The 12,495-nt window shown below is 45.8% G+C and overlaps 1 protein-coding gene across 1 annotated transcript; it reads left to right on the forward strand.

Annotated features, from left to right (window-relative positions):
• The first annotated feature begins 318 nt into the window (after positions 1-318).
• Positions 319-4,606, forward strand: LOC141279043 (uncharacterized). Its single transcript, XM_073806951.1, has 3 exons — positions 319-335; positions 1,871-2,393; positions 3,241-4,606. The coding sequence occupies exons 1-3, from the start codon at positions 319-321 to the stop codon at positions 3,625-3,627; spliced, it is 927 nt and encodes a 308-aa protein (XP_073663052.1). The 3' UTR covers positions 3,628-4,606.
• The last annotated feature ends 7,889 nt before the right edge of the window (positions 4,607-12,495 follow it).

Raw genomic sequence — 12,495 nt, forward strand, 5'->3', positions numbered from 1 at the left:
TGTAACAGGGAAGAGCCAGTTCTGACCCCATGTTGGATCTGTTTCTTTGACTTTAACCTTTGCTTTTCATTGCTTTTGTTATTATAATCACACAAGCCTGCCCCTCTGCCTGAATGTTAAACTAAAGTGCCTTTGTTCAGCTCACAGGGAGAGAATCTGACCCTTCCCACCTGTGAATGGCTGCAGAAAAGGAGAAATTAACACATCCCCTCCCGATGCTGGCCAAGCCAGGCAAAACTAATGGCCTTTTTACTTTGCTTCCTCACCTCCCCTCACTCTCTGTTCTATAAAAGAAACTGGCATCCAGACCCCGATAAGATGGTTTTTTGGGGACTGTAATCTGCCGTCTTCTTGGTCTGCCGTCTTTTCCAAATAAAGTCGCAATTCCTTGTCTCAACACCTCGTCTCCCGATTTATTAGCCTGTCATGTAGCGAGCAGAGCGGTAACAGGAACCTTGGATTTTTTTTTCAAAACGGAAGAGTTACATATGAGATGGACTTAAATGGGAGATTATTATCGTGGTGGTGTAAAGAAATAGATTAAAAAGAGATAAGCAGTGTGAAAACCATCTGTAATAGTGCAGTGGAGAGCTGTTTTACTGAAGCGCTAACAGTAAAAATGGAAAGGAAGATTTTGAGAGAAGAAATATTTAGAATGAAGAATTATCAGGTCTTTGAAATGAACTCTTAGTAAGGAGTAGGTTTAATAACATAAGAGTCTGTAGAGAGGTCAAGAAAACTGAGTGTTGAGAAATTACTATCGGATCAGATGGTTCGGAAGTCATGGAGATTTTTGAGAGTATTATTTCAATGAAGGGGTGGGAACAAAATTTAAAATGTAAGAGATTGTAGAGAGAATTAATGATGAAGAAAATACGGTTGTGGGTTGACTTCATTTAAAATCCTTAACCAAGAAGACAGGAAAGAAATAACATGCTTCTAGAAAGGAGAAATAGTCTAGTGAAGGCGTTGTTGTTTTAAAGGGTGAAATTTACATGCAAAGAGAAGTTACAGAAGAGACTGAAAATAGAAAGCAAACCAAAACAATCCTTTAATTTTCTTTTTCTGAACATTAAAACTATGTAAAAAATTCAATAAATTTTAGTTAGCTGAGGGGACTATTTGTCAAAAGGTGCTATGGGTTTAAGAAAATGATTTAGATGCTGTCGAAACAATGAACTCTCATCACTTTAATCCATGGCATACCAGCACCTGAGCCCACTGGGCCACTGTATTAAAAGTTACACCTTAAAAACACAACTGGGCCAGAATAAGTAACACCCTTTCATTTTGAGAACTGATCTTTCTTTGTAATCCTGTGAATGGTGGGGCTGGGGTGGGAGGAGGAGAAGTACACTTAATTTTGCCTATTAAAACTCAGTCTCTTCTGTCTAGAATAGCCTCTTTTGGGGAAATTGTCAATTAATTCAATTTTCAAACTTCCTAAAAGGCTGTTTCTCTCCTTTCTCAAAGGACTTTCCTTTCTCCATTTCAGGAGAGTGTCTAGGTGTGTGTGTGTGTTGGTTGTGGGGTTTACATTTACTCATGGTGGACTCTCTATTAGCCTGAGTTTTGCCCCTTCATTGTTTCATTCTGGTTTCTACTGCAGTGAAGTTGATTGATCTGGTATAGCCTTGTGGAAGCATGCTTATACCACCTTGATTTTTTACCAGTGTATAAGCATCCTCTGCTTAAGTTCATAGCTTCTCCCGTCTGTCCCCAGTCATGATGTGCCTGCTGATCTATCTTATCTTGACTAATTGACCACAGTGTCACTAGGAGTGAAAGAGATGAGCAACCTACTAAAATGCTGCTTAATTACTCATAACAGGAAAAACGAAAGATCTGATGGCTGAAAACCTGACGTCAGTTACCTTGTGGATAGTGTAAGGCCAACTGGCCCGAGGCAGGGGAACACAGTCAGATTCACAGGTTGCATCAGACCGAAATTCTCCGGACCACCCAGTTCCAGAAACTGCCCTGGAGACATTCCGGACCACCCAGTTCCAGGAACTGACCTGGGGACTTTGAACCCAGCCCAGCCTTCCCGCCTTTCGAGGGGCGGGACTAACGGTCCACCAGGATACCCGAAAAGACCGCCAAATAAGGAATACCCTGCGCCCTCCCAGATTCACCACACCCCTTTCCCTACTTCCCCTATAAAATCTTGCCCAACCCTCGCCCGGGTGCGACTTCTCTGGCCCCTTTCTCTTGGACCAGTGAACCTCGCCCTCTGTTTCGTGGTGCCGTTTGTTAAGATCCGACCTTACATTTGGTGCCGAAACCCGGGAGGGGTACCAAGCCCCGCGGGTTACCGCGCGGGCCGCTCCTCCCCTCCCCCAGGAGACAACCAGGGAACCTCTACTCATCCACCCGATCCGGCAGAAAACGGGGTAAGTCCCCCTCCCTTGTTCCCTCCGACCCCCAGAGTCCCTGCCCACCGGACTCCTTGTCCCTAATCGCGGCCGCGTCAGGGACTCCTCCGTCCTCTCTCCGGGCCTCGGGCAACTGTGGAGACGTCCCAATTGCCTGACCGCTCTCCGACCCACCGGGCCTCGGGTGATTGTGGAGACGTCCCAATCGCCTGACCGCCCTCCGACCTGCCGTGAATTGGAGACTGAGACCAGGGACGCCTCTCTCCCTCTCCATTCACCCAGGGACAGACTGGGGGTCATGGGAACCTCACAATCGAATCCAGATCCTAAGACGCCCCTGGGGTGTCTCCTAGCCAATTTTACAGCCCTCGCTATTTTCCTGAAGGAACTTTCGATTTTAACATCCTCCGTGATCTAGATAATTACTGCCGCAGGACGGGCAAATAGTCTGAGGTCCCCTATGTCCAGGTTTTTTGGTATTTGCGCTCCCGCCCCTCCCTTTGCGTCAATTGTTCTACCTCTCAAATCCTCCTTGCCAAACAAACATCTCCTCCATCCAAAACCTCAATCCCCTTGGATTCCTCCCCACTAACCGACCCTCCCGAATCTCTCGCCTCTCCCCGCTCCAGAACTCCTCTCCAACCTCCATCCTACCCTGAAGCGGTCCCTCCTCCTCCCGAACCCACTCCGGCCCCTCCTAACCGCTCCCCCGCCTCCCTCAACGGTTTCTCCCACACCCGTTGCTTCGCCAATTAGTGCACATACACGCTCTCACGACTCCCAAGATTCAAGTCTCCTCTGCCCTCTGAGGGAGGTAGCAGGAGCGGAAGGACTGGTCAGAGTCCATGTCCCTTTCTCTCTCCAGGACCTCTCTCAAATTGAAAAACGATTAGGCTCCTTCTCTGCCGACTCCTCCCACTACATCAAAGAATTTCGCTACCTATCTCAAGCTTACGATCTAATCTGGCACGATATCTTTGTGGTTCTGTCTTCTACCTTAACCCCTGACGAAAGGGAAAGAATTCAAACTGCTGCCCGAAACCATGCAGATCAGGTTCAACTTACCGACAACTCCATGCCTGTCGGAGCGACTGCCGTGCCTGGCACCGATCCAGGCTGGACTTATCAGGATGGCCAAGATGGCCGCCGTAAACGCGACCTCATGATCCAATGCCTCCTGGCTGTCATGCAGGCTGCTGCTCATAAGGTAGTCAATTTTGAAAAAACGAAAAGAGATAACCCAGGAACCTAACGAAAATCCAGCTATCTTTCTCAGTCGCCTTACAGAGGCCTTAACTCTCTACACCCGGCTGGATCCCGACACCCCAGCAGGGGCAGCGGTCCTGGACACCCATTTTATCACCCAATCAGCCCCGGACATCCGAAAGAAATTAAAACGGGCAGAAGACGGCCCTCAAACCCCTATTCGAGATCTGGTAAAGATGGCCTTTAAAGTCTATAATGGTCGTGAGGATTTGGCAGAATCCAGCCGACAGGCTCGGATGCACCAAAAGGTGGCCCTCCAAACCCAAGCTCTTGTAGCCGCCCTAAGGCCAGCCATCTCCCATGGATCACAGCATCCACGGGGTCCGCAAAAGGCAACCCCGCCGGGGGCCTGCTTCAAATGCGGAAAAGAAAGCCACTGGGCTCGCCAATGTCCCAATCCCCAACCTCCTTCTAAGCCCTGTCCCAGCTGCGGGCTAACGGGCCACTGGAAGAGTGACTGCCCTACGACTGGCCCTCCCTCAGCGTCTCCACGCGGAGGGCAGGCCGACCCAACGGCATTAACACTCGAACTGCTGGGATTGGCTGACGACTGATGGCGCCCGGACTCGAAGACCCCATCACCCTCGCTGAGCCCAGGGTAATGCTACAGGTAGCGGGTAAGTCCATCTCATTTCTGGTGGACACGGGGGCTACCTATTCGGTCCTGCCTACTTATTCGGGGCCAGTTTCTCCTTCCCAGATCTCGGTCATGGGTATTGATGGCAAACCATCCTTCCCACTCCAGACCGGTCCACTCCCATGTCATATCGAAGGACTCCCTTTTACTCATTCCTTCCTAGTCATACCATCCTGCCCAGTTCCCTTGCTAGGCCGAGATGTCCTTTTCCACTTAGGGGCCTCCCTCCAGCTGGTTAGACTTGACCCTACGGTCCCCTCCTTCCAACTCCTGCTTCCTCTTCTTGGCCTGTCTCTAGAACCCTCCCCCTCCTATCCCCCTTTTCCAATCACACCGAACCCAATCAATCCCCAAGTCTGGGATACTTCTAAGCCCATAATAGCAACACACCATTCCCCCGTTCTCATCCGCCTAAAGGACCCCTCCAAATTTCCATCAAGGCCCCAATTTCCCATCTCTGAGACTCGCCTTAGGGGCCTACAACCTATTATCACCAGACTCCTAAACCAGGGACTCCTTATCCCCACTGACTCTCCCTGCAACACCCCCATCCTGCCTGTCCGCAAGGCCTCTGGGGATTATCGCCTGGTCCAGGACCTCCGAATAATCAATGAGGCCATAATTCCTCTCCACCCAGTAGTACCAAACCCATACACCTTGCTCTCCCATATCCCCCCATCCACAACCCACTTTACGGTTCTGGATCTCAAAGATGCCTTTTTCACTATCCCCCTACATCCCGACTCCTATTTCCTCTTCGCCTTTACCTGGACGGATCCGGATATTCATACTTCCAGTCAGCTCACCTGGACAGTTCTTCCCCAGGGCTTTCGCGACAGTCCTCACCTCTTCGGTCAGGCGCTCCCACGGGACCTCACTTCCTGCTCCCTTACCCCCAGCACACTCCTTCAATATGTAGATGACCTCCTCCTTTGTAGCCCATTTCTCAGCCTCTCAAGACAACATACTGCAGATCTCCTCAATTACCTTGGCTCTCACGGTTATCGGGTCTCCCCAGCCAAGGCTCAGTTATCCGTATCTTCTGTAACCTACCTGGGGCTCCACCTTACCCCTACCACAAAAGGTCTAACAGCTGATCGCACCCGGATTATCCGTGAACTCCAGCCTCCGGAAACAGGGGAACAAATTCTCTCCTTTTTGGGCCTTATAGGATTTTTCCGACACTGGATCCCTAACTTTGCTCTCCTCGCTAAACCCTTATATCTAGCCGCTAAAGAAACCCCTCAAGGACCCCTCACCTCTCCTTCCGCCGTTCGACAGGCCTTTCTCATCCTCCGTAACGCTCTGATATCTTCTCCCCTTTCTCTGCCCAACCCAAACCGACCTTTTCACCTTTTTGTGGATGAACGGGCCGGAATAGCCACTGGACTCCTTGCCCAGCCTGTAGGGCATTCCTACCGCCCCGTGGCTTACCTCTCCAAACAGCTAGACCCAACCATTCGGGGATGGCAACCATGCCTTTGGGCCCTAGCAGCGGCAGCCGAACTGACCAAACAAACACTCAAACTGACTCTGGCGCACCCATTAACCGTGTTTTCCTCCCACCGGCTGGTCGACCTCCTAGGCCACAAGTCTCTCTCCCTCCTGGGCCCCTCCCGCATCCAGGAGTTCCACCTGCTGTTCATTGAAAACCCTGCTATCTCCCTCGACCTCTTCCCGCGCCTAAACCCGGCCTCCCTCTTGCCTATCTCCGATACCGGGACCTCCCCTTCCCACTCCTGCCCTCAAGTCGTAGAGGCCCTCAGCCCGCCGAGAGAGGGACTCTTTGACACCCCTCTTTCAAAACCGGACCGCACCCTCTTCGTAGCATGCTTGCTTCCTGTTTTCTTAGGTTCCTTCGCAGGCGCATGGAGGAAGTCTCTCGGGTGGCCACAAACCAAATGCTCCTCGGTCCTTACACCTTGCTTCCTACAGAACCCCCCACTGGTCTCCCCTAAGCCTCGGACCTCTGGTCGCCCGACTCCCCTTTCGACGCCCCCATTCAGCATGAAGTAGCCAGAGATCAGAACGCCAACCCGTTACACCAAAGATGTCGGGATGTAAGGCCAACTGGCCCGAGGCAGGGGAACACAATCAGATTCACAGGTTGCATCAGACCGAAATTCTCCGGACCACCCAGTTCCAGGAACTGACCTGGGGACTTTGAACCCAGCCCAGCCTTCCCGCCTTTCGAGGGGCGGGCGGGACTAACGGTCCACCAGGATACCCGAAAAGACCACCAAATAAGGAATACCTTGCGCCCTCCCGGATTCACCACACCCCTTTCCCTTCTTCCCCTATAAAATCTTGCCCAACGCTCGCCCGGGTGCGACTTCTCTGGCCCCTTTCTCTCGGACCAGTGAACCTCGCCCGGGAGCGCTCACTTGAAGCTTTCCTCTGTTTCGCGTTGCCGTTTGTTAAGATCCGACCTTACAGATAGTGATGAATTTCTACCTAATTTCTAGACCCAAATTAGTTCACAGACCTAGAACTCCTTGACGGAAGGGGAGACCAGGTCCTCTTGAGGAAGGATGCTGCACACAGCCACCAGGTAAATACTGTGAATTCTCTTCCAAGCCTTTCTCAAAGGGCCACTACTAGGGGGACTGCACACTGGGGAAAAGGAAATACCCTGACTTTTCAGAGATTACTAGATACAGGTTACGAATTGATATTATTTCTGGGTACCCCATATTCACCATGATCCACCAATCAAAATGGGAGCTTACGGTGGCCAGGTGATAGATGGAGGCTTAGCCTAAATTTGAGTTACACTAGACTGTAGAGCATAGCTGGTGTTTTCTTCCTTGGTTCCTGAATGTATAATTGGAATAGACATACTTGGTAACTGGCAAAATCTCCACTTCTTGCTTCCTTGTTAAACTTTACCGAGTGTGTTATGTATTAATTTTTTCCAGCTTTACTGAATTATAATTGACAAATACAATTGTATTTAAGATGTAACAATGTGATGAATTAATATATGTATATATGTGAAATAACTACTGTAATCAAGTTAACACATCCATTGCCTCACGTAGTTACTATTTTTTTTTCTTTTTGTGAAAAAACTTAAGATCTATTCTCTTAGAAAATTTCAAGTATACAATACAGTACTATTACTGGTAATCACCATGCTGTATATTAGATCCCCAGATCTGATTCATCTTACAACTTGAAGTTTGTACCCTTTGACCAACACATCCCTGTTCTCCCACTCTCTAACCCCTGGAAACTAGTGTTCTACTCTCTGCTTCTATGCGTTCAACTTTTTTAGATTCCACATGTAAGTGAGAACATACAGTATTTGTATTCTCTGTCTGGCTTATTCCACTTAGCATAATGTCCTCCAGGTTCATCCATGTTTTGGTAAATGGTGTTCTTTTTTATGGCTGAATGATTTTCCATTGTATATATACCACATTTAAAAAATCCACTCATCCATTGATGATACTTGGGTTGTTGTTTCCATATCTTGGCTATTGCAAATAGCTTCAATGAACAGGGGCATTCAGATACCTCCTCAAGATACTGATTTGATTTCCTTCGGATATGCACTCAGAAGTGGGCTTAATGGATAATATGGTAGTTCTATTTCTAATCTTTTGAGGACACTCCATACTATTATCCATAACGGCTGTACCAATTTACATTTCCATCAAGTGCAAAAGTGTTCCCTTTTCACCACACCCTAGCCAACACATCTTTTCTTTTGTCCTTATGATAATAAACTTCCTAACAGGTTTGAGGTGATAGTCCATTGTGGTTTTGATTTGCATTTCTCTGATGATTAGTGATGTTGAGCACCTTTTCATAATACCTTTTGTCCATTGTATGTCCATTCAAGTTCTTTGCCTATTTTTAAATCAGGATTTTTTTTGTTGTTTTTCTATTGAGTTATGTGAGTTCCTTGAGTATTTCAGATATTAACCCCTATCAGATATACAGTTTAGAGATATTTTCTCACATTCAGTAGGTTGCCTTTTTGTTTTGCTAGTTGTTTCCTTTGTGGTGCAGAAGCTTTTTAGTGTGACGTACTCCTACTTGTTTATTTTTACTTTTATTACCTGTACTTCTGGTCTAATATTTAGAAACGATTACCAAGATCAATGTTGAAGAGTTTTTCCCCTTTGTTTTATACTAAGAGTTTTATTGTTTCAGCGTTTATCCTATATTTTATTCTAGGAGCTTTTCACCTGTTTTATTCTAGGAGTTTTATGTTTTCAGGTCTTATATTAAAAGTCTTCAATAGATTTCAAGTTAATTTTTGTGTATGGTATAATATAAGGGTCCGATTTCATACTTTTGCAAGTGGATATTCAGTTTTCAAGCACCATTTATTGAAAAGACTATTCTTTCTTCATTGTATGTTCTTGGTATTTGTGTGGTATGTAGCATCAGTTGTAATGTCTCTTTTTTTCATTTCTTTAAAAAAATTTTTTTTATTGACATATATTTGATTTACAGTGTTGTGCAAATCTCTGCTGTACAGCAAAGTGACTCAGTTATACACATAGGCATTCTTTTTTTTTATATGCTCAACATCACTAATTATTAGAGAAATGACTACAATGAGGTACCACCTCACATCAGTTAGAATGGCTATCATTTAAAAGTCTACATAAGCTGGGACGAGGTAAGAGAGTGGCATGGACATGTATACACTACCAAATGTAAGATGGATAGCTAGTGCGAAGCAGCCACATAGCACAGGGAGATCAGCTCGGTGCTTTGTGACCACCTAGAGGGGTGGGATAGGGAGGGTGGGAGGGAGGGAGATGCAAGAGGGAGGAGATATGGGGATGTATGTATATGTATAACTGATTCACTTTGTTGTAAAGCAGAAACTAACCATTGTAAAGCAATTATACTCCAATAAAGATGTTAAAAAAAGAAAAGAAAGGGTAAATTTATATGAAAAAAAAGTCTACAAATAATAAATGCTGGAGGGGGTGTGGAGAAAAGGGAACCATCCTACACTGTTGGTGGGAATGTAATTTGGTACAGCCACTATGGAGAACAATATGGAGGTTCCTTAAAAAACTAAAAATAGAACTACCATATGACCCAGCAATCCCACTACTGGGCATATGCCTAGAGAAAACCATAATTCGAAAGAACGCATGCATCCCCAATATTCATTGCAGTACTATTTCCAATAGCCAAGACATGGAAACAACCCAAATGTCCAACAATAGATGAATGGATAAAGAAGATGTGGTACATATATATAATGGAATATTACTCAGCCATAAAAAAGAATGAAATTGGGTCATTTGAAGAGATGTGGATAGACCTAGAATCTGTCATACAGAGTGAAGTAAGCCAGAAAGAGAAAAACAAATATTGTATATTAATGCATATATGTGGAATCTAGAAAAATGGTACAGATGAACCTATTTGTAGGGCAGGAATAGAGATGTAGATGTAGAGAATGGACATGTGGAGACAGTGGGGGAAGAGGAGGGTGAGATGAATTGGGAGATTAGGTTTGACATAAATACACTACCATGTGTAAAATAGATAGCTAGTGAGAACCTGCTGTACAGCACAGGGAGCTCAGCTCAGTGCTCTGTGATGACCTAGATGGGTGGGATGGGGGAGTGGGAGGGAGATCCAAGAGGGAGGGGATATAGGTATACATATAGCTGATTCATTTCATTATACAGCAGAAGCTAACACAACATTGTAAAGCAATTATACTCCAAAAAAAAAAAAATGCTGTTTTGACCCATCTGGGGGGTGACTTTGATGGTTGCCAATTTCAAGTGGGACCCATAGCAAAAGAGGGCTCTCCAGCAGGTCCAGGCTGTAGTGCAAGCTGCCCTGTCTCTCAGGTAGATCCAATTGTGCAAGAAGTAGATAAGGACTCCATATGGAGTATCCAGAAGCCCCAACAGGCAAGTTGCAGCACAGACCCTTAGGGTTTTAGAACGAGGCCATTTCCTCCACTGGAAAGAGTTACCAGCAGCTGTTTCTGGTGCATTGCTGAGCACTAGCAGAGACTGAGCACCTGCCCATCAGCTGTACCACAACCTGCATAGATCACTGAATTGTAAAGTTTGGATGAGCAAAGTGACAATTCATTGTAAAATGGTGCTATAATATGAATGTTTGTGTCCCCCTAAAATTCGTATGTTGAAATCCTAAGCCCAAAAATAATAGTATTAGGAGATGGAGGTCTTTGGGAGGTGATTAGGTCAGAGGGTGAAGCCTTCATGAACAGAATTAGTGCTCTTACAAAAGAGGCCTGAGAAAGCTCCCTTGCCTCTTCTGCCATGTGAGGTTATAGCTCAAATGCAACCATCTATGAGGAAGTGGGTTCTCACCAGACACCGAATCTGCTGACATGATCTTGGACTTCCCAGCCTCCAGAACTGTGAGGAATAAATGTTGTTTACAAGCCATCTAGTTTATGGTATTTGTGTTATAGCATCCCAAATGAACTAAGACAAATGGAAACTGCATTTTGGGGATCAGGCCCAAGGAAGTCACAAGGGCAAATAAATGATGTCAACAGGTGACCCAAGTTCTATTTTACCTACCTCTGTTGCACTAATATATCTCTCTGAACTTATATATATTGAACTATTTTATAGATAGTTTGGCTCCATATGTGGAACCAAATATGGGCTGCTATCTCCCTACAGCTCAGAGGTGGCCGTAAAGGACCGTTGGGAAGGAGTGAATATTCTCAGTGAGCAAAGGTGTGAGGTTTAGACATGGTTGTTTACTTTGTATGAAAGAGAAATGAACTGAGTTAGATATACCTCCCAAGAAGGTGGTGAATGTCTTGGCTTGGTCAGGAGGCTGGAATAGGCAAGATTAGAAGATTGGGGGCAGGAAGGTCCAAGGAAGAATGGGCTGGACATATGAGTGTGTGACTCTTCCTATCTCTATTATTGTTCACTGGAATGCATCTAACACAGAAGAAAGACTGAACAACCAGGTGGACAGAATCATCCTTCTGGTGGATGTTGGTCAGCTTCTGTCTTCAGCCACCTCAGTGCTTATGCAGTGGGCTCAAAACAGAGTAGAAATGGTGGTAGGGATGGAGACTGTACATGGCCTCGATACGTGGAGTCCTACTCACCATGGCTGATACTGCTGCTGCTGAATGCTGAATCTATTAGAAGCAGAGATCAGTGGTAAGGTCCTGACATATTATCATCCCTCAATAAGATCAACCAGTCACATGAGAGCAAGTTGATTACATCAACCCCCTTCCATCCTGAAGATGATAGTAATGCTTCCCTACTATCAAATTCAAATTGATGTCTTCTCTAAATATGGTTTACCTTTCCTTCTAACAGTACTTCTGCAACACCACCATTCGAGCACTTACACAATGTGTGATTTACTAAAACAATACCATATAACATCCTCTCAGATCGAGGAACTCATTTCATAGAGAAAGAGGTGTGAAAGTGGGTGCCTGGCCAAGAGGCCCTCTTGTCCTACCACACATCACATCCCCTGGAAACAACTGGATGATTATAATTATGGAATGGCTCAGCCAGTTCCCTTCAAGATTGCCTTGAATCACTGGCTGATATATATGGCTGATATATAATGAGGTGTCCTCGTGGCTAAAACACACAGGTCCAGGAACCAAAACATTGATATAGAACTGGTCCCTCTCACCATTCACTCTCTGAGGTCCACCTTGCAATTTGCACTTTCCTTCCTTGACAGCTTAGCTGCTAGATTAGAATTCTTTTACTCAGCAATACAAGGAAGTATCTAGTGAACCTGAAGTTGTGACTGCTTCAAAAGAATGAAAAGACAACCCTGATTTATTATGGGCTCCTCATGCCAGTGGACCAGCAGCTAAAGAAAAGAATTACTATATTCATGGGGGGAAATGAGCCTCAAGATCACAAAGAGCTAGGACTGCTACTAAACAATGGAGTTGAGGAAATGCACTGGTGCTTTCACATCTGGTGATAATGATGAATCAACAGTTGTAGTGACCATAGCATGATAAAAACAAAGCAAATAAAAGCTCAGATTCTCAGGTTGAAGATCTGGGTTATTCCACTAGGTAAGCAACTTGGATAAGCTGAGGAGAGAGTGAGCAACCTGGTAGACAGAAGGGAGAGAAAAATACACAAAGGGTGACGGAGAAGTAAGATGATGAGTATGAATTTCAGTTTGGGTAGCAGTTGTAGCATCTGTAGCTTGTGCCTCTATCACTTGTGTATTAAGCTTTCTGAA

The sequence above is a fragment of the Tursiops truncatus genome, chromosome 7 (genome assembly GCF_011762595.2).
Source record: "Tursiops truncatus isolate mTurTru1 chromosome 7, mTurTru1.mat.Y, whole genome shotgun sequence".
NCBI lineage: Eukaryota > Metazoa > Chordata > Mammalia > Artiodactyla > Delphinidae > Tursiops > Tursiops truncatus.

Excerpts from the sequence above, each read along its gene's own strand:
- LOC141279043 (XM_073806951.1), top strand. Across the intron at positions 2,394-3,240 it reads CCGATCCGGCAGAAAACGGG|GACCTCTCTCAAATTGAAAA; the intron begins GTAAGTCCCCCT and ends TTCTCTCTCCAG.